This window comes from Carcharhinus amblyrhynchos, chromosome 24 (genome assembly GCF_965287045.1).
Source record: "Carcharhinus amblyrhynchos chromosome 24, sCarAmb.v2.hapA, whole genome shotgun sequence".
NCBI classification, from domain to species: domain Eukaryota; kingdom Metazoa; phylum Chordata; class Chondrichthyes; order Carcharhiniformes; family Carcharhinidae; genus Carcharhinus; species Carcharhinus amblyrhynchos.
In genome coordinates, this window is record NC_137347.1 from 21,193,865 (window position 1) to 21,217,081 (window position 23,217).

The following is a 23,217-nucleotide window of genomic DNA, read 5'->3' on the forward strand; positions in this document are numbered from 1 at the left end:
AATCCCTAGCCCCCAAGAGGTAAAAACAATGAATTAGTATCTTAAGTTTCAAATATACACAATATTGCTTCTCGTGCATTATAATTAAATGAAAGTAAAAAGATTCAGATGTCGAATCACAGAATTGGTGTGTTTTGAATTTTACAAACATAAATTAACATTTATACTTCACACCCGAGGTCAAACTCTATTAACACCAGAATTTTCAACAGACCAAACTTTATTCAACCAAAACGTTTTTTCAACATTCAACTATCCCACATTTAGCTCTCCACACCTGCAAAGGGATGCCATTCCCATCTGAACCTGGTACACAAGACAATGTAATTCATCTAATTTTCCTACCCTTTTCTCATTCATTCATACGTGCCCAGCCCCAAGGCATGATCTGGAGGAGGAGGGAACCGAGTGTATGGTGTCGAAATTTGCTGATGACACCAACATTGGTGGAACGGCAAATTGTGCGGAGGGTGTGGAGAGTCTGCAGAAGGATCTAGAAAGGCTGGGCGAATGGGCCAGGAACTGGCAAATGGAATTTAATGTTGGCAAGTGCGAGGTGGTCCACTTTGGTAGGAATAATGGTAGGAAGGACTGTTATTTACGTGGCGAAAAACTGCAGCAGGCGACGGTGCAGAGGGACCTCGGGGTCCTTGTGCATGAGTCGCAAAAACCCAGCCTGCAGGTGCAGCAGGTGGTCAGGAAGGCTAATGGGATGCTGGCCTTCATAGCGAAGGGGATTGAATATAAAAGTAGGGAGGTCTTGCTGCAGCTGTATAGGGCATTGGTGAGGCCGCAGCTGGAGTACTGTGTGCAGTTTTGGTCGCCGCACTTACGCAAGGATATTTTGGCCTTGGAGGGAGAGCAGAGGAGGTTTACTAGGCTGATACTGGAGTTGAGGGGGTTGAGCTATGAGGAGAGGCTGAATAAACTAGGCTTGCACTCGTTAGAGTTTAGAAGAATGAGGGGAGATCTCATTGAGACATACAAGATGATGAATGGGATGGATAGGATAGAGGTGGAGAGACTCTTCCCACTCAGAAAAGACAGTAGGACTAGGGGGCACAACCTCAAGATAAAGGGAGAGCGGTTTAGAACGGAGTTGAGGAGGAACTTCTTCACTCAAAGGGTGGTGAATCTCTGGAATTCTCTGCCTGTTGAAGTGGCGGAGGCTGCCTCGCTAAATATTTTTAAGACGCGGGTTGATGGGTTTTTGATAAGCGAGGGGATTAAGGGTTATGGGGAGAGGGCGGGAATGTGGAACTGAGCCACGACAGATCAGCCATGATCTTATTGAATGGCGGGGCAGGCTCGAAGGGCTAGATGGCCTACTCCTGCTCCTATTTCTTATGTTCTTATGTGCTTGACTCGCTGTCTGCTGATGCTTCATCATGAGCTATTTTCAACTGTTTATCAGTGATGGTTTGTCACTGCCTGCCACTCTAAGGGACAAGACAAAGAGGCAGATTTCAAGTCTACCTCATCCAGAACAGGAAAGGGACTAACACTGTTGGGGTTAATCAATCACATGCTAACCACTGAGCCAACATAACTTTGTTTCTCCTTCCCCATTTTCCTCTTCTCTAACCTTATTTTACATTATGACACTTTCTCCTTTCACCCTTCATTTAAATTAGGCACTCTCCAACACTTCCAGCCCAGTTAAGCAGACATTCTTTCATTCCACCAGCTCTCACAAACAGTGGTCCCACCTTTCCCTGAGGTCATGCTGAAACTGACCACTCCACTCCTCCTTAGTCAATGCTGATACTGTCCTTCCTCCCAAAGTAGCATAATGAGACTCTTCCCTTCTCTTTCCAACTAAAATTACTACTCTGACCATTATTACCCATTTTCCCCTACTCCTTCATTGTTGTTGCCAATATGACAATTTTTAAAAAGTTATTTCACAGATTTGATCATCACTAGCTAGACCATCATTTGCTGACAATTCCTAAATGCCCTCGAGAAAATGGTTATGAGCTACTTTCTTGGCACTCTGCAGGTCCTCTGATATAGGTATACCCACAAAGCAATGAGGGAAAGAGTTCCTAGATTTCGAACCAGCAAAATCGAAGAAACAGCAACACAATTCCAAGTCAGGATAGTGCAAGACTTGGCAGGGAACTTGCAAGTGATGGTGTTTCCACGCTCTAGTTTGAAAGGTGCTCTTAAAGGAGATTTGGTGAGTTGCTGCAATGCATCTTGTAGATCATAGAAATCCTACATTGCAGAAGGAGGCCATTCAGCGCATTGACTCTGCACCAACAACAGTCCCATGGGGAGAATGTGCAAACGCCACACCGAGTGACCCAAGCCAGGAATTGAACCCAGGTCCCTGGGGCTGAGAGGCAGCAGTGCTAACAACTGTGCCACCATATTGCCCACAATGGTACACACTGTTGCCACCGTGTGTTAGTGCTGGAGGGTATTTAAGAGGGCAGATGGGGTATTAATTATGCGGGCTTTGTCCCAGATGCTGTCATGCTTCTCAAGTGGTGTTGCAACTGCACTCACCAAGACAGTGGAAGATATTATACCAGCATCTCAGTCCTGACTTGAGCCTCGTCAGTGATGGACGGAGTCAGAAGGTGAGTTACTTGATTAGGAACTTGCATATTTTTAAAAATCTGCAAAAATTGACGTACTTCAAACATTTTCAAAGGCTGCAGGATCAGTTTGAATGGAAATCTCATACTTACCCTCTCTCGCCCAATTGGTAATGGATTTGCAGTGTACATATTCCTTTTCCCATCATAACCTGGTTGTCGATCCCCAAAGATTTGCATCTTGAAGTGTCGGACCATGGTATCAACCACTTCTCTAGAAATAGAGCAACATTCGTAATGAGGACCTGAAACTTGAATGTCGAAATATACAGACTTTGGACCTCTTATTCTTAAATGGTAGAGATGTTGCTTTTTCACCTTCCTGATGGAGTCTAGATTTATCTCCACAATGACAAGAATACAAGAATGGTTTAAAAACAAACTGGCCCCAAAGAAGAACGACTTACTTGCCAGTACATGCCTCCTGGTGAAAACCATGAGAATGAAAAACTTGGGAACTTAGCTACAATACCCCCAAAAAACCCAGCAATGGTCAATCCCAAATAGGCTTTGCTGATTTTGTACAAAAACAATCCTGACCTTGAACAAAAATGGATATTAAGTCTTTTAATCAAAGTTTCATTTAAAAATAAACTGCTGACAAGACAAAGTCACAGCAAAGACAGTTGTTTATTGATGTGTTGTTTTCAGCAAAGAGAAATTCCTGTTAACAAATCAACCATTTAATACAAGTTGTATTTATTGTACTTCCTACAGTCCTGCTATGTGTCAGTGGGGATGTATAGAAGGATAAATTATCAGCTTTTCTCAATTGTTTCCAAATAGTGAAAGCTTTTCAGGTTTTAAAAATTATCTTCCACTAAAGATTAGATTGTCATACTAGTTAGTCTGAGGGCAAGTTCTTCTCTCACCTGTTAACCCTGCGAGGCCGTTTCTCGGGTTTAATATCCACTTCATAGTGGTAAACGTCAATTTTAGGAATTTGAACCTGAAAGTGATTGGCTAGCAGACGAATAGGCTTCCCTACGGTGCCAAGACCTGGCCTGCGAGGTGGCTGAAATAAGTTGGTTGTAGCAGGAGGGCCTGCAAACAAAGAAAGAAATAAGTTCAAACTAGAACATATTTGAAACGTGTCAAATTTAGACAAAGGACTATTCAAATTTCCAAGAGCTGCAATTTTCAATGAGCATTTAATAAAAGCTAGAATCAACATTCTCCCTCCTTTTCAAAAGAAATATTCTCCCCACTTCAAATTCCATTGCATCATTCATTATACTCCAAAGAGTGAGAAAATACTCCCAATTTTTCTGCTCTTTAGTACAGCTAAAAAGCAAAAACAAAACTGGAAGCATTAAATGGCAATGTCACAATAGTTATCAAAGTAAAATGAATTCAACTGTAGTACAATTCATATAGTGCCTCAACAATAGACCAGTAAACCAGAGTTAGAAGACCATAATCAAGGTTTTATAACTGATTGATGAAATAGCTTTCTCATGTGCACAATGCTTTTGGGTTTCTCTCGTCAATGTAAAAATTCAAATCCCTCCATGGCAGCTGCATAAATTTTAAGTTTGACTAATTAAAAACATTTGGAATGAAAAGCTAGTCTCAGTGATGATGATGAAGAAGCTACAAGATTGTCATAACAAGCCATTTGGTTCACTGATGTCCTTCAAGATAAAACATCCACCATTCTTATCTAGTCTGGCCTACATGGGACTTCATGATCACAGTTGTGTAGTTGACACATAACTACTGAAATGGACCAGGAAACCACCCAGTGTATCAAACCATCACACAAAAGTCAAAAATGAACAAAACCAGATGGACCATCTGACATTGAGCTAGGCAATGGAAATGACAAAGGTCCACTCTTATCAGTTGACCAACCTTGCAAAGTCATCGTCACTAATAACTGAAGACTTGTGCCAAAATTAGGAGAACTGCTCCATATACTGGTTAGGCACCAGCACGACAGTCAGACAAACTGACTCATACCTTAACAGCCAATCCTCCTCCAACACCGATCCTGGGTATTACCTGTCTCATTGGCATGACAGAGTCAAAGGTGGTAGCAGTGATATACAGTCAGGATGGGGCAACCCTAGGAGTCTAACATTAATTCCAGCTCCTATGAAGTTTCATGCTATCAGGTCAAGCATGGGCAAGGAAACCTGCTGATTACCACCTTCAGCCTCACCATAGCTGGTGACTCCTGCTGGTATAAAACCAGTTGCAAGAAGCACCAAGGATAGCAAGGATACAGAATGTAATCAGGGTGCGAGATTTCAATGTTCATCATTTAGAATGGATTGGTAGCACCATCACTGAGCCCCGAATGGAATACCTGCCAGACTAAGCCTGTAGGCAAGACAGCAGAGAGAAAGCTGCTTTACCTCATCCTCGCCAACCCAGCTGTTGCAGATGCATCTTTCTCTGACAGTCTTGATAGAAGTGACAAAGGTACAGTCCTTGTGAAGGCATTGAGGACAGCTCTATTGTATTATGTGGTTCTACCATAATGCCAAATGGGATGAACAAAAGCAAGCAGCTCTAAACTAGATATCCATGAAACAATGTGGGTCACCAGCAGCAGAATTATATTCAACCATCTGTAACCTCATGGCCTGCCACCAGGGCCAGGGAGGGAAATAATGGACTCTGGTGCTTCTCTTGTTTTTGGACTCTTTACACTTCACCCCCCCCCACGCCAGCCGCACACTCTTCACCCCCCCCCCCCCCCCACGCCAGCCGCACACTCTTCACCCCCCCCCCCCCCCACGCCAGCCGCACACTCTTCACCCCCCCCCCCACGCCAGCCGCACACTCTTCACCCCCCCCCCCACGCCAGCCGCACACTCTTCACCCCCCCCCCCACGCCAGCCGCACACTCTTCACCACCCCCCCCACGCCAGCCGCACACTCTTCACCCCCCCCCCCACGCCAGCCGCACACTCTTCACCACCCCCCCCACGCCAGCCGCACACTCTTCACCCCCCCCCCCACGCCAGCCGCACACTCTTCACCCCCCCCCCCACGCCAGCCGCACACTCTTCACCCCCCCCCCCCACGCCAGCCGCACACTCTTCACCCCCCCCCCCCACGCCAGCCGCACACTCTTCACCCCCCCCCCCACGCCAGCCGCACACTCTTCACCCCCCCCCCCACGCCAGCCGCACACTCTTCACCCCCCCCCCCACGCCAGCCGCACACTCTTCACCCCCCCCCCCACGCCAGCCGCACACTCTTCACCCCCCCCCCCACGCCAGCCGCACACTCTTCACCCCCCCCCCCACGCCAGCCGCACACTCTTCACCCCCCCCCCCACGCCAGCCGCACACTCTTCACCCCCCCCCCACGCCAGCCGCACACTCTTCACCCCCACACCCCTCCAGCCAACCACACTCGATATTTTTTCTTCTTTCAACATTCACTGAACAATCACAAAGGTCTTAGTAAAATGATAACAGCCGTTGTTGGCAATGTACACAGTCTGAACACTTGACATGAGCACCATTCAAAATATACTTCCCAGGAGACCAAGGTACATACTTGACTATTACAATTATAACATTTGAGCAAGAGAATTAATCCCTAACTGGAAAAAATATATAAAGCTTACAGAAAACAATTATTTGGTGACAAAAAACATTGTCTGATTTTGTTAATTTCCATATGGGCAATCACAAAAGGAGAGGCAAATAAGGAACAAATTGACAAGTCATATAATCTACAGTGCAAAGGGCGGCTATTTGGCCCATCGAGACTGCACTGACAACAATCCCACCCAGCTCCTATCCCCGTAACCCCACATATTTATCCTCCTAATCCCCCTGACGCTGGACAAATCGTGGCCAATCAACCTAACCTGCACATCTCAAGTGTGGGAGGAAACCAGAGCACCTGGAGGAAACCCACGCAGACACAGAGAACAAACTCCACACTGACAGCGACCCGAGACTGGAATTGTACCTGTGTCCCTGGTGCTGAGAGACAGCATTGCTTACTGCTGCGCCACCTAAGTCAGCCATTGTAAAAACTGTCGAGTGCAAGTGGTCAGTACTGAAGTCAGGAAGGTTGCTAAGACTTTTACTTGGTATAAAATTTGTTTCCTCCAAGGTCAAACTTTTAGCATCCCTCAGATCAAATGTTATAGGAGTATATTTAGTGAGAGTTATTGGAAATTGGAGCACAATGCACAAAATACATTTGTCTTCATGTCAAATGCTAGTCTATTTAAAAGCTTAAATTAAAATGGTATTTGCTTATGTGTGGTTTGGTTCTGATCTCCAAATGGACTATTACAAATCATAGTAAAACCAGCAAGTCCATCACAAATATCATATGCAAAGTGATCATGGAAGATACAGCGTATGGATTTTCTTTTGCTGTTTAATGTGGCTTAGCATATCAGAACACAAACTTCTTACTCAAAGTCAATTGTTTTTGTGGTGAATTAAATATCACTAATACTTCTGTTTATTTGGATGAGATGTTTAACATAACCACATGCATAAGAATAGGATAGTGGTTTTGTGACTGGACTAGTAAGCCAGAGGTTTGCATTCAAATCTCACCACAGCAATTAGGGAAATTAAAACTCAGTTGATCAAATAAATTTGGAATGAAAGGCTGGTATTGATTATGATGACCACATAATTACCAGATTGTTGTAAAAACCCAAATGGCTTATTTACATCCCTTAGGGAAGGAAATCTGATGTCCTGACTCATCAGGCTTAGTTGTGACTCTAGAACTACAATACAGTAATGTGGTTGACTCTAAACTGCTCTACGAATAACCAAACAAGCCACTGTTGTCTTAAAACTGCGATGGTAGTTCCAAAAAAATGGTCCTGCCAACTGCTCAAGTACAATAAATGCTGGCCTCATTGGTAACACCCACATCCTGCAAATGAACAAAGCAAAACACACGACCTGATGAGGTATCGGTAATATGGTCGCTGCTCCATGATATGCAATTGCCTCTATGTGATGTCTGTTACAACCATAACGTCCATCACATATTTTAAAAGTTGAAATAATTATGTAGATTAGTATTGGGAAGGAATTACAATGTTCAGCAATGCCATTCCTTACCAATAAAGGTCAAGATCCCCAAAGCATCCACTATCAACTTCACAAATAAATAGAGCTGTTGACATCAGGGACAGCAATATGCAGTTTTCAGCAAATCAGCTACATATCAAGGGGGTCCCTTCAACTAAAGTCTGGCCCGACAGTCTTACCAGGATCCTTCCATAATCACAATGGATTCTCTAGTCCTCTATATATATATTTTTTAAAAGGAGTTTGTAACCTAGCCACAACCAATTATTACATGACCTTTCAATTGCGTATTATATAACTTCAACAGGATTTTCATAAACTTTCTCTTGTTTGCTGACAGATAACCGACTATGGCTCTAGAGAAGCAGCAAATTGTATGGAAACCTTCCTCTGAAAATATATATGAAGATTTGCAAATACACCTCAAATGCCCAAAATGTTTATGATCAGCAAAATATTTTGCACAAAAAATGCCAGATATACCACTTCCTTTTGTTCTGAATTGTAATCCTGTTTGAACGTGCAGATTTCGTAGATTATGATTTCACACATTGCAGTTACGTCAGTCAAACACGGCATTTAATTGAAAGATCCAATGCACAGTAGTGTGATTAGTTAATATGACTGCCATTGTTAAATTTAAATTTATAGACATGTAGGTCTCATTTATTTATTACGTAATGTAGATCTCATTTATTACATATACATGCTAACTTCATGTCTGTTATAAGCACATGCAAGATACAGTAGCTTACAAAATACAAGCCTTGAAGAATGCAACAAGTGAGCGAGGATGGCATGGGAGAGGTTCTTTCCCTATAATGAATCTGCAGGAATTTGAGACTGCTCAACATTTGACAGTACAGTTCCTACAAGGAATCACCACATGGATCCTGTCTGACAAGATGTGAAACAAAATTAAACTAGAGGCAAAAGACAAAAAGCGAAAACTTTTAAATGTGCTGAAACAGGATCTGTCAGATGTTTTTCAATGTATAACAGATTACCAGCAGATAAACCACAGAATTGAAAACAATCTTATGACAAGGACTGGTGATTGATTGGATGGTAGGAAATAGTTAGAAAAAGCAATTTTTTTTTTGATTGGGACGAGCAGTGTTCCTCAGAATCGTACACAAATTTAAAATTTCCACTATAAATGGGCAAAACTATGGCTAATTGAGTTCAATATCAACAAGTTAAATCATCTACGTTAGAAAAGATCTTGTTTGAATACAAGTGGTGAGAAACTAGGAACTGTAGAGCATTAGTGGGATTTAGTTGTTCACGTACACAAATAACTTTTGTACTTGTCCAGATGTGTACTCTTATCATGCTTACATTTTATTATAAAGATGAGGGGGGATCTAATTGAACCTTAGAATATTGAAAGGCCTGGATAGAGTGAATGTGGAGAGGGTGTTTTCACTAGTGGGACAGACTAGAACTCAGGGCACAACCTCAGTGTGAAAGGATGTTCCTGAGACGAGGAATTTTTTCAGCCAAGGGGTTGGGAAATCTATGGAACACATTGCCATTGAGGGCTGTGGAAGCCAGGTCATTGAGTGTATTTAAGACAGAGGTAGATAAGCTCTTGATCAATAAGGGGAATCAAGAGTTACAGGGAGAAGGCAGGAGAATGGGGGGTCAGAATCATATCAGCCATGATTGAATGGCTGAACACACTCGACAGAACTGAAAGAACTGAAGGCACTGTTGGTAAGTTTGCAGATGATACAAAGATATGTAGAGGGACAGGTAGTATTGAAGAAGCAGAGATGTTGCAAAAGGACTTGGACAAGTTAGGGGAGTGGGCAAAGAAGTGGCAGATGGAATACAATGTAGAAATGTGTGAGGTTATATACTTTGGAAGGAGGAATGACTACTTTCTAAATGGGCAAATGCTTAGGAAATCAGAAACACAAAGGGACTTGGGAATCATTGTTCAAGATTCTCTTAAGGTTAATGTGCAAGTTCAGTCAGCTGTTAGGAAGGTAACTGCAATGTTAGCATTCATGTCAAGATGGCTGGAACATAAGAGTAGGGATGTACTTCTGAGGCTTTATAAGGCTCTGGTCAGACCCCATTTGGAATATTGCAAACAGTTTTGGGCCCCATATCTAAGGAAGGATGTGCTGTACTTAGAAAGGGTCCAAAGGAGTTCACAAGAATGATCCCTGAAATCCAAAGATTGTCATATGAGGAATGGTTGAGAAATCTGGGTCTCTACTCATTGGAGGTTAGATAGGATGAGGGGTGATCTTATTGAAATTTACAGGATACTGCGAGCTCTGGATAGAGTTGATATGGAGAGGATGTTTCCACTAGTAGGGAAAAACTAGAATCAGAGGGCACAACCTCAGGCTACAGGGATAATCCTTTAAAACAGAGATGAGGAGGAATTTCTTCAGCCAGAGAGTGGTGAATCTGTGGAACTCTTTGCCACAGAAGGCTGTGGAGGCCAGGTCATTGAGTGTCTTTAAGACAGAAATAGATAGGTTCTTGGTTAATGAGGAAATCAGGGGTAATGGCGAAAAGGCAGGAGAACGGGGATGAGAAAAATATCAGTCGTGATTGAATGGCTGAGCAGACTAAGTGGGCTAATTCTGCTCCTATGTCTTATAGGCTGAATGATGCCATTGTTTTTATAAACCAAATAATGCAACATACACAAAGTCTGGTCAGGTAATGGTATGTTCTGCTCAATTATGTGAATTTCTTCCAGCACTTCCAGTTCCACAGATTTAACCAATGACATCAAAGGTCTTAAATTTAACCGAAGCTAACTGCTGCTCTTTGGAGTTGGTTTCTGGACTTGTATATCTTCCAAATCAAGAGACGGCTGTTTGAGAGTTCGTTGTGGTGTATATTTTCTTTAAAAATAGATTTTAAAATTCGATCATCAAAAAAAATGATCCTGTAGTACATCCCTGGCTCAAGGATAGCTATGCTTGCTGTTTGGTTTGACTGCATTGAAATGGCTTCAGAAGAGCTTCTACACAATATTTAAAGCAATGACTTCAAATTGGATTATTGTACATTGAACATTGTAATACTTATTGCTTGAATTGTCCAATGAAACCCTAGTTCTTATCGCATGGTTGTTTTTAGGATTGTAGATGGGGAATACTGTAGCAAGGGTCAACTGTATATATTAATGAGTGTTTTTAGTTGTCTTAATTTTTATAAAATGAAAGTATTGTAGAAAATAGTTATCTGAAAAGTGGAATAAATGGACATACAAATCCGAAAAACAAAATTGGCAGCATGGTAGCACAGTCATTAGCATTGCTGCCTCACAGTGCCAAGTATTGGGTTCAATTCCAGCCTCTGGCTGTGTGAAGTTTGAACATTCTCCCCATGACTGTGTGGGTTTCCTCCGGGTGCTCTGGTTTCCTCCCACAGTCAAATGTGTAGGTTAGGTTGATTGGCTATACTAAATTGCCCCTTAGAGTCAGGGGGTTACGGGAATAGAGCCTGGGTGGAATTGCTGTCAGTGCAGGCTTGCCCGGGTGGAATTGTTGTCAGCACTAAATGGCCTCCTTCTGCACTGTAGGGATTCCATGATTCTAAATCACCAAACAAAAGCACAAGCACAAAACTCAAAAAGGCAAACTGAATGCTGTTCTTTCCCTCAAGGGAATGTAATAGAAAGGAAAGTTATGCATCAGTTGTATAGGAACTTGCTCAAATCATATGCAGCGCACTATATTAAGCCTTGGTCACTGCATCATAGGAAAAATATACTGATTTTGGATGGGACGCACATCAGACATACCAGACTGTTCATTTTAGAGGAATAACCTTTGGAGGATAGTTTTCACAAACTTGGTCTGCAATCCTTTGCGTATGGAAAATTGAAGGGTAATCTAATTGAGGTGTTTAAAATATTAAAAATATTTCATAGGATAGAAATCGTATTTTCTCCCCTTGCCTCCACAGAGAAAATAGTCCATTAATCAGGATCAGAGATAGCAATGATAAAATTAGAGCAAGAAAAATTAGAAGCAAAATCAGGAAGCATTTTTTTAAAAAAATCATAAAAGGTGTAGCAATTTGGAACTCTTCTCCAAAAGGTTTTGGATTCTAGTTTCAATACAGTAAGGATTACGAGGAGATCAACTTAGAACAAAAAACAGGAAAATAGGTTTCAAGTAGAAATCAGCAAATGTCAAGGGATACACATACACCAAAAAAAAAGGAATTTGGATTTGAGGTAATGATCAGGCATAAAGTAACTGAATAGCAGAGCAAGCTTGAGAACTGTACCTACAAGGATGTGCTTCGATAAAACAAAGTCACATAATTTAAACTAACATAACTCAATAAATTTCCCCTGATGCAATTCAAGATGTAGCTTTTGATAATTTCTTGGGAAATTGCAACCTCATGCTATATTACTCATCTGTATACGCAAGCTGACATTAAGATTTTAACGAGTAGTCATTTAAGTTTCAGACTGAACGGTATAAAGTATACAAAACATCAAAGTTCCTTTTTTCTGATTTCATATTTTTGAAAGCTGAATCACTGAATTGGAAAAAAATGTAATTTAATCAAATAATCTTGCATTGCAATTGATTTTTTTTTTAAAACAATGGGCCCAAATTATGAAAGCAGCCAGAAGCTCTGTGTAAGTATCCAAAGGGGCAAAACATACCCTGCTCAAGATGTAATATATAAAAAAAGCAGGAGTTATTTGGCTCCGTAAGCCTGCTCTACCGTTCTATAAAGTCATGGCTCGTGATTGTGACCTTAACTCCACTTTTCCAACTGTTCCCATAATCCTGGTCTCCCTTGTAGATCAAGTCTAACTTAATTCAATGATATAGCCTCCAATGCTCTCCGGGGTAGGGAATTTCAAAAATTAATAATCCTCTGGGAGAAGTAATTCCTCCATGCCTCTGCCTCTGCCTCACATGGAAAGCCCTTCATTTTGAGATTGTTCCCCTAAACTCTAATTTTCCCCACCAGGGGAACAGTCCCTCAGGAACTACTTTTTTGAAGTTCCTCAAAATCTAATACATTTCAATGAGATCAACTTGCAACCTTTTCTTATAAGACAACCTCTTCAGAAGAAGAATCAATCTTATCTACCTTCTCCAAACTGCCCCCAATGCAAGTATGTTCCTCCTAAAATAAAGTGACCAAAACAGTAAATAGCACTCTATTGTCTCATCAATGCAATATACAGTTATTGAAAATATACAGTTATTTCTTTCTTACATACTTCACCACTGCCTTCTTAATTACTTGCTGCAATTGCATGCTGACTTTGTGATGTGTGTGCAAGAACATCCAGGACCCTCTGGGCTGCGGCATTCTGTAGTCTCACTCCATTCAAATAATATTCTGCTTTTTTATTCTCCCTGCCAAAGTGGACAACTTGGAGTTTTCCTATATTATTCTCCATCTGCAATTTTTTTTGTCCACTCACAACATATCTGTATTCCTTTGAAGGTTCTTTGTATCCTCTTCACAACTCACTACTCCACCTATCGCCAACAAGTTTAGCTACTGTACACTCAGTTCCTTCATCCAAGTCATTAATATAGATCTTTGTGGCACAGTTCCCAACCTGAAAATGATTCATTTATTGGGAATCAATTTGTGTTTGTTAACTCTGTTTATGCTAATACATTACCCCAAACATCATAAGCTCTTATCTTGTGTAGTAACCTTTTATGTGGCATTGTTAGAATGGTTGCGTGCAACCGACATTTTGAATATTTGCTATCAGTTCAGATTTTAAAACTTAGGTGCAACAATTCTGTACAGTCTACTTTAGCATCTACAAATAAATCAATTTCAGCTAAATACTACTTAAATCAAGATGTACCTAAACAACTATAATCTGACAAGAGAACCCAGAAGGCCAAATAAGGAAATCAAACATTCTTACTGACTTGATCCTATAAAATCAGTAATAATTGAAACGTTTTACACACATTTCACTTTGATACACAATGTGAATTTGTCCTTTCCTATCTGTGTCCTTCTGTTTAAAAGTAAACAAAAAAACAAGTAATTCTGCTGTAGAATTATCTTGCAAATTTCAAACACATTCATAAATTTTTCTGATTGCTTGGTAGTTCACTAAAGTATTGCTGAAGACAAAGAGTTATACTATTGAAGATTTTCATCTTGCACTCATCAGGACAAACCCAAGAATGCAAATTTCAAAGGGAGCAACAACTTATTTTGAGTGGGAAAAGATGGAATGCCTGGACATGTTCCTTTTGCCTGGAGAGGACACGTACCTGCAAATGAATATATACAGCATTTAACAAGCATAAGTGAGCCACATTGCAAGCTAGACAGATAATTTTAAATTAGTGAAATTCCCAAAACACACCAGGATTGTTCAGAAATTGCTGTCCAATCACAAAATCACATTTAACGCTACGTTCTGAGTTTTGCCAGTGCAGACTGGTTCCGCACTGTGTCCATTGCAAATAGCCAAGGAGATGAGCTACTCTATATGAGCCATCAGTTGTTTGAGATGTATGGCCTACATACCTGGCACTAAATTCATATACCACACTTATCATGTGTGTGGCAGACAGAACACAGTTTTGGATTGACTGCAGCATTCTGTTAGTTGGAAATAAAGCATGCAAACAGCATGTCCCCACATGCAATAAAGCTGTGCAATGAATACAATCGATTAGAGACTGGAATAGGATAAATGACACTCAAAGTGCTCAGGTAGGGTAACCTTTTGAAGTAATTGATTACTAGAACAGCAGCGCAGGCTTGAAGCTTCAGCTGACTGCTAGGTCACTGGTTCAAGTAATTGATTATATTTCTGTCACAGCAGAACATGTCAATATAGACTAATTTGATGCTAGTAATCTTACTTTTGGAACTAATTGCTGGAGCAGCATGGCAAATTTGATCAGTGGCTTCAGTTGACTGCTGCTGAGGTCCTTACAACACTCACTGCAGTGTGACAAATATCTCACTCCCATCAAGTGCAATGCCATCACTGAGGGCATGGCCACTTTTGCAGACAGGGACTGTTTTGAGCAAAGACACATCTGAACTAATAGACAAGATTAAAGATATGAGAGTGTAGAGTAGATGACAACACTTGTGCTTACTATTTCACAATAGTTTGCCTTATTTCATTTGAGTCCAGTCAGAGTAAGCCATAATCAAGTGGAAATTCCAGGCCATAATGTGTCTGGATGTCCAGGCTAACTCCAGTCAGATCTGGCCTGATCATCTCAAATAATATTAATTCTCTTCTAAGTAGTCAAACCTCTCTAGTAAGAGAAAGATGTGCATTTTTAGAGAGTATTTCATAACCTCAGGAGTTTGTACAATCACTGCTGCAACTTTTAAAACACAACAGCAAATTTGCACACACAAAACACCCACAAAATGTTAGCACAATAACAGTTAGATAATCTGTTTAGCAGTATCGATAGGTAGATGAAGGATAAAAATTAGTCATGATTCCAGGGAAAGCATCACAGTTCTTCTTCAAGAAAGTACCAAGGGATTGTTTACACTCATCTGAGGGGGCAAATGGAACTTTGATTTAATGTCTTATCTGGAACACTCCCTCAGTGCCACACCGAATACCTTGATTTTGTGTTCAAGGCTCTGTAGTGGGACATGAACTCTCAACATTCTGACCCAAAGTCAAGAGTGGTATCCACTGAGCCACAAATGACACTACACCATATTAAGCCCCTTTTTACAGTATTTACTGTCCCCTACTGATCATAGAACCCTACAGTACAGAAAGAGGCCCTTCGGCCCATCGAGTCTGCACCGAAAACAATCCCACCCAGGCCCTACCCCGATGTCTCTACATAGTATGGCCACTAATCCCTCTAACCTACGCACATCTGGTCACTAAAGGCAATTTCTTAGCATGGCCAATCAACCTAACCCGCACATCTTTGGACTGTGGGAGGAAACCGGAGTACCCGGAGGAAACCCACACAGTCACAAGGAGAATGTGCAAACTCCACACAGACAGTGACCCAAGCCAGGAATTGAACCCTGGAGCTGTGAAACAGCAGTGCTAACCACTGTGCTACCATGCCGTCCAAGTCAGAGTTTACAGCATGGAAACATGCCTTTCGGCCCAACTTGTCCATGCTGCCCTTTTTTTTTAAAACCCCTAAACTAATCCTAATTGCCCACGTTTGAACCATATCCCTCTATACCCACCTTACCTATGTAACTATTTAAATGCTTTTTAAAAGACAAAATTGTACCTGCCTCTATTACTGCCTCTGGCAGCTTGTTCCAGATACTCACCATCCTCTGAAAAAAAAACTGGCCCTCTGGGCACTTTTGTATCTCTCCCATCTCGCCTTAAACCTATGCCCTCAAGTTTTAGACTCCCCTACCTTTGGGAAAAAGATATTGGCTATCTAGCTGATCTATGCCCCTCATTATTTTATCGACCCCTGTAAGATCACCCCTCAGTCTTCAAAAAACTCAAATTTGAGAGACAAGATTTTCCACTCACAAAGCAATGCTGACTGTCCCTAATCAGTCCTTGCGTCTCTAAACACCTGTAGATCCTGTCTCTCAAAATACCTTCCAACAACTCACCCACCAGATATGAAGTTGAGTATATGACTGCCTTTTTGACCTGCTTCCTTTATGAAGATCAGGAGTTTGTTTACACAAAAACATATTGAATGTAATTTTATTTTTTGTAAGTTGAGTTTGTTGTTTATTGAAAAGTGTAAAAATATTTTAACAGCATTACATTTTAATATTTACCATATTTCTACAATAAAATAATTACTTCAGTTCAGATGTGTTTCACGAGCTCTTAAGTGTTTTCGGTTATTCTGAGGCAAGAGACACAGCATATAGACTACACTCAATGCCTCTGTATTTCATTTGAATACAAGTTCAGTTACACCCAAAGTGAAAAATCAAACACGAGACTAGCTCCAGAATAACACTTTCAAACAACTTAAATTACACTTTTGCAGAGAAGAGCCAATATTATAAAATTGTGAAAAGGCGCATGATCTGCCAAGAAACGTTCCAGGTATTAAGTCACCTACATACCTGGTGAGCTACAACAAACCTTGCCAATGTTATTTTCATTCTTTTTCAGTTCTCACCAAGTGCCACATTGTTTACTCATACTGTTGAATTAACAATTCTAAAGCTACCTTCTGTTGCAAAAATTTCCATTTATTTAGACAACATTTAACTTGAACAACCAACCCAAGAAGCTGAATAAGAAAAACTGACAAAGTCAAAGGAGGTATTAGAATGAGTGACTAAAAGATTGATCAAAGAATTAGACTTCACAAACATCTCAGCTGAACAGAATGATGCAGAGGTTTAGTGAACAGCTTTCAGTCCAGACAGCTGAAAGCATGGCTGATAATATTGCAGCAAAGGGAGTGGGGAATGCAAAAGAGCTAAAGGGATACAAAGAAAAAGACTTGCAATGAAACAGACCTTCAAACGCCTCAAAGCATTTTACAACCAATGATGTATTTTTGGTACATAATGTAGAAAACACTAGCTAGTTTGCACACAGTGAACTCCCACAACAGTAATTTGATAAATAATACCAGAAAATCTTTTTTGTGATGTTGATTGACAGATAAATATTTGCGAGGACATTGGGGATAACTCCCCTGCTCTTCTTCAAAACAGTGCCTTGGGATATATTACATCCACCAGAGCAGGTAATTAGAATCTTAGTTTAACACCTCAACCAAAAAGTTGTCGTAGAATTTTAAGACTAGTGCAGGTGAAATATAGGGACAGCAAGGCCATGGAGGGATTTGAACACTGAGTGGTCCTATCACACATTAAGATTATTTTTCTTTTCATCCTATTGGTAACTGCAACACGATATTCTGCACCCAATCCTTTCCTTCCCCACTATGCACTCTATGAACAGTATGTATTGTCCATATCAGCTCAAAGAAACAATAGTTTTCACCATATCCCTATACATGTGACAATATAAATCAATTCAATTCAAATTTTAAAATAGAGGCATTTTGGACTGCGAACTAATGTGGTTCAGCTACTGAGGGTGAGAGGTACGTGGGACTGTGGACTCGACAACATTAAGGGCATTTAAACGGTCACTGGATAAACATATGGACGATATTGGAATAGTGTAGGTTAGATGGGCTTTAGATAGTTTCATATGTTGGCGCAACAATCGAGGGCCGAAGGGCTGCACTGCGCTGTAACGTTCTATGGTGCAGCTTAGGGTATGGGCTAAGGTTTGAACAAAACTATACAAAAGGACAGAAGATGGTGGTCAACCAGGAATGCATTAGAATAGTCTAATATGGAGGTAACCAAAAAACTGCTAATGGTTTCAGCCGAATTAGGCACAGAGATTGTTTAGTTCATTATACTATTGTCACAAGTAGGCTTACAATAACACTGCAATGAAGTTACTGTGAAAAATCCTCTAGTTGACAGGCTCCAACACCTGTTCAGGTACAGAGGGAGAATTTAGCATAATCAATGCACCTAACCAGCAATGTCTTTTGGATGATGGGAGGAAACCGGAACACCCAGAAAAATTCATGCAGACACAAGAATGTGCAGACCCCACACAGACAACGATGCAAGCCAGGAAGTGAACCATGGCCCCTGGTGCTGTGAGACAGCAATGCTATCCATTGTGCCACCATGCCACTCATGGGAGGCAAGTGAAGAGGTGGAAGGTCTTTGTAATGGGGAGAATATAGGTTTGAAGTTCAACTCGGTTGAAACAGGTTGCCAAGATTGCCTACAGTTGCCAAGAATTGAAATGGAATTGATGGCGAGCAAACAAAAGTTTGGGGGTTGAAGACTTTGGTCTCCTGAATGTTTAATCAGAGAAAATCGTAGTGGTTAGCCTCACAGCGCCAGGGGCCCAAGTTCTAATTCGGCTTCAGGTCGCTGTCTGTGTGGAGTTTGCACATTCTCTGTGTCTGCATGGGCTTCCTCTGGATGTTTGGTTTCCTCTCATAATCAAAGATGTGTGGGTTAGGTTGACTGGTCATGATAAATTGACCCTGGTGTCTAGCAGGGTAAATACGTGGGTTTACGGGAATAGGGCCTGGGTAGGGTTGTGGTCAGTGCAGACTTGATGGACCAAAAGAATCCCACCAGTGCAGAAAGGGGTCAATGAAAACTGGAATTCATCCAGAAATTGTGGGAAAAGTTGTCTGATAACAGTGGAAAATATTCACATCCAGGTAAAAGAAAACTCAAAACTGCAGAATAAACATACAGAGAACTACTATATTATTAAACAGAGAAAACATCATTTGACCAAAAGTAAAATGTCTCAGGAGTGCATTCTTGGAATCCTAGGAATTATAGGCTCCTTGCGTATGTTGGTCCTGCAATTAAAGATACGAACATTGATCCAAACAAAAAGCAGGGCATTAGTTGCCTTTAGAAAGGTTTTGCTTCTTTCTACTCCCACTCCAATCCCTTCTTCTATAGTTAATAAAATTGGCATATGTTATTTCACCGCTCATTCTTTAAAATGCACCATGTGCCTGAAAATGGACAATCTTCGACCATTAAAGGCATAAACCGATCTTATTAAGCTAGAGGGGCTGGACGATTCACTACACCCCCCTCCAACAAGCTTGTATATAACAGTAGTGTAGAACTCCCTTCAAGAAGAAATCTAACACCCCCCTCCAACAAGCTTGTATATAACAGTTAGATTTCTTCTTGAAGGGAGTTCTACACAACCCAACAGACAAGCTCTTTAAACCCATTTATAAACACACTTCGCTGTCTTTTCATACCTCCCTCTCCCAGGTGAATGCAAAGCTGGATGTCAGGCATTTGCCCAGAGTGAATCCTGGCCTCCCCAGCCCCAAAGTCCGCCACCCCTGCTGGGAGGGGGAAGGGGGGGGGGGGAGGGGGAAGGGGAAGGGGGGGGGGGAGGGGGAAGGGGAAGGGGGGGAGGGGGAAGGGGAAGGGGGGGGGGAGGGGGAAGGGGAAGGGGGGGGGAGGGGGACGGGGAAGGGGGGGGGAGGGGGACGGGGAAGGGGGGGGGAGGGGGACGAGGAAGGGGGGGGGGAGGGGGACGAGGAAGGGGGGGGGGAGGGGGACGAGGAAGGGGGGGGGGAGGGGGACGAGGAAGGGGGGGGGGAGGGGGACGAGGAAGGGGGGGGGGAGGGGGACGAGGAAGGGGGGGGGGAGGGGGACGAGGAAGGGGGGGGGAGGGGGACGAGGAAGGGGGGGGAGGGGGACGAGGAAGGGGGGGGAGGGGGACGAGGAAGGGGGGGGGAGGGGGACGAGGAAGGGGGGGGGAGGGGGACGAGGAAGGGGGGGGGAGGGGGACGAGGAAGGGGGGGAGGGGGACGAGGAAGGGGGGGGGAGGGGGACGAGGAAGGGGGGGGGAGGGGGACGAGGAAGGGGGGGGGAGGGGGACGAGGAAGGGGGGGGGAGGGGGACGAGGAAGGGGGGGGGAGGGGGACGAGGAAGGGGGGGGGGGAGGGGCGGGAAACACAGGAAGGGCGGGGAAAGAGGCGAAGAACAGCCGGACACAAAGTTCGTATGATCTCGGAACAGCTACTTCCTCCTGGACTCCAGGCCGCAGCTCTCAGCCTGCTCTCCGGGCCTTACTACCTCCCCTCTCCCCCCTCCCGTTCCCGCGGGTACTCACAAACCTTTTTACCTGTTTACAAACACACTCGATGGGGTGGGTTTGTGTCCGCTGGGCCCCACTCGCAGCCTTCCACAAGGCTTCTCACGCGACCGCCGGGGAGGAAGCGGCTTAAGGCCCGAATCCCCAGGCACCCCGCAGAGATTCACCGGTGAAACAATACATCGTGCCCTCAGTGCGACGCGTCCCCCGTCCCCCACCCGGGCTGCGAGCTGGAGACTGGGCCGCGAACCAACCCTTACCTCCCTCTATCCCTCAAAGTGTTGGACAACTGCCGATTGCCCGCCACTTAGGCCGGGCCGAGGCCACCGCTGCGAGTGCTTACCTGGTGCCACCGTCTCCATTCCCCCGGCCGCCGACCCCCCCGCCCCCCGATTCCACTCCAATACGATCCCCTCCCCCCCTCAGCGCGCGCGCACACACACACACACGCACACACAATCCGACGCTTCAGACAACATGCTCACTGCGCATGCGGCCCCGTAGCCGGAGTACGCGTGCACGCCTCGGGGATCTTTAAACCATGTGCACGCGAGCCAGGGTCAAAGGTGTGTGGCTGTGTACGTACACGCGCACGCGAACCGGGGCCAATAGCGTGCACTTGCGCCCCGCCCCCGGCTGGGCAGAGCATGTGTTTAAACAATTTGCTTCGCAGAGCCTTGCTATGTGTGGATCTTCACTGGCGGAATGAGCTCTCCAACCTGCGCGCCCAGGGTTTCCGAGAACTGGCGACTGAATCGTTAAAGTCAATGGTCTTGAGCCGCTGGATAAAATATTATCACAGGAGAATGAAAAAAAAGGTGATAAAATTTCAGACACTTGTAGAAGCGGGTAAGGGGAAATATTGAATGTTAAACATTGTGTAAAATTGCATAGTATGTGATATGAATAGTCCTTGATGGTTCTTCGTGTATCTGGGATGACTGGACATTGAGAAGTGTCTCGATTGAATTATTAAAAGCAGTGGACGAAACAATAATAATACAAAAGTCCAACGGGTTTATTTGGTAGCACAAGCCACTAGCTTTCGGAGCACTGCACCTTCATCAGGTAAGTGGCAGTTTTGTTCACCAACAGGACATATATAGACACAAACTCAATTTACAAAATAATGGTTGGAATGTGAGCCTTTACAGGTAATCAAGTCTTAAAGAGACGTATAAGATAATGAAGGGGATGGATAGGGTAGAGGTAGAGAGATTCTTCCCGCTCAGAAAGGGCAGCAGGACTAGAGGGCACAGCCTCAAGATAAGGGGAGAGCAGTTTAGAACGGAGTTGCGGAGGAACTTCTTCACTCAAAGGGTGGTGAATCTCTGGAATTCTCTGCCTGTTGAAGTGGTGGAGGCTACCTCGCTAAATATATTTAAGACACGGGTAGATAGGTTTTTGGTAGGCAAGGGAATTAAGGGTTATGGGGAGAAAGCGGGAAAGTGGAACTGAGCCACTTCAGATCAGCCATGATCTTCTGGAATGGCGGGGCAGGCTCGAAGGGCTAGATGGCTTACTCCTGCTCCTATTTCTTATGTTCTTAAAAGTACAGACAATATGAGTGGAGAGAAGGTTAAGCACAGGTTAAAGAGATGTGTATTGTCTCCAGCCAGGACAGTTAGTGAGAATTTGCAAGCTCAGGCAAGTTGTCGGGGTTACAGATAGTGTGACATGAACCTAAAATCCTGGTTGTGCAGTGTCCATGGGCGTGGTTGAAGCCTTCCACGCCTGGAGAGCACTGCGGGGCTGGGGTGCATTATTGACCCTAATAATCACATTTTAATTTGATTTTTTTTAAGTTTCCTTTGTACTTTGATTTTGTTTGGCCTGTTCCCCTTCCTTTTGGGGAGCTGCCCCTTTCACTTTGTCCTGATTTGAGTTTGATTATTTGGTTTGACCTTAAACGAGGCCAAGATCCTGGTTGAGACTGTCCTTGTGTGCGGAACTTGGCTATTAGTCTCTGCTCAGTGACTCTGCATTGTCATGTGTCGTGCTGTGTCGATATGCACACTCTTCTTGGAGATCCTCTCCACTTGGAGGTGGCAGTTTGCGGTGTTGATGGTAGCCATGATGTGTAGCCATTAAACCTGTTGGAGTTTAACCTGGTGTTGTGAGACTTCTTACTGTGTTTACCCCAGTCCAATGCTCGCATCTCCACATCATAACTAGAACAGAGCCACGATTTATTTGACAGATCCAGGAAGCTAATATTCCTGCCTATGGAGGAGGCTGAGGGGTTCATGAAGTGCACATTGTAGGGCACCCTCTCCCTCATCAATAGAATTGATAAACAGACAGACTATACAAATCCCAAAAAAAGGCAGATAAGATTCCTGGAATGGGATAGCAATTGTGGCAGATGATTCTAGAGTTGGAATAGTTTTAGTTGAAATAAAAATAAAATATTATCACAAGACAATGAAAAAAAGACGAGGTGATAACCTTTAAAATACTTGCAGAAGTGGGTAAGGGGAAATATTGGAGGATGCCACCTCCAATGAATGGCATACTGCTTCATGCCGCTGAGGGTAGGCCAGAGAATCTCGCCTGTTAACTCTGCTTCTCCCACTGCACAAGCTGCCAATCACAGAGTATTTCCTATTTTTATATCAGATTTTCTATTTTTCTATTTTTATACCAGATTTCCAGCATCTGCAATATATTTAACTATGTTAAGTACAACATTTTCCTGATCCCATATTTAACCTCTCAGTCATGATGATTTCCAACACCAATTTGCTGCTCACTTTTCATACTGTCCCAATATATATGTATCAAGTGCACATTATATCACTGGAGATTTCCTCTGGATTCTGCCGATTTCCCATTGCAGCTTTGAATCATAGAATAGAATGGTTACAACATTAAAGAAAGCAATTTGGCCCTTTGAATCTGAACCAGCTCTCCACAAAAGGATTTTAGCCAGTTTCACTCCTCTGTCTTTTCTCTGTAG

The 23,217-nt window shown here is 43.1% G+C and overlaps 1 protein-coding gene across 2 annotated transcripts in view; it reads right to left on the minus strand.

The window, feature by feature from the left end:
* Positions 1-20,632, minus strand: part of ago4 (argonaute RISC component 4) — a 71,969-nt gene extending 51,337 nt beyond the window's left edge. For both annotated transcript variants that reach the window (XM_080211415.1, XM_080211414.1), the window contains exons 1-3: positions 20,602-20,632; positions 3,479-3,650; positions 2,700-2,820 (exon numbers count right to left, since the gene is read on the minus strand). In XM_080211415.1, coding sequence (XP_080067541.1) covers positions 2,700-2,820; positions 3,479-3,650; positions 20,602-20,620 — 312 coding nt within the window. In that variant the 5' untranslated portion in view covers positions 20,621-20,632. The remainder of the gene's footprint in view (positions 1-2,699; positions 2,821-3,478; positions 3,651-20,601) is intronic.
* Between the last annotated feature and the right edge of the window lie 2,585 nt (positions 20,633-23,217).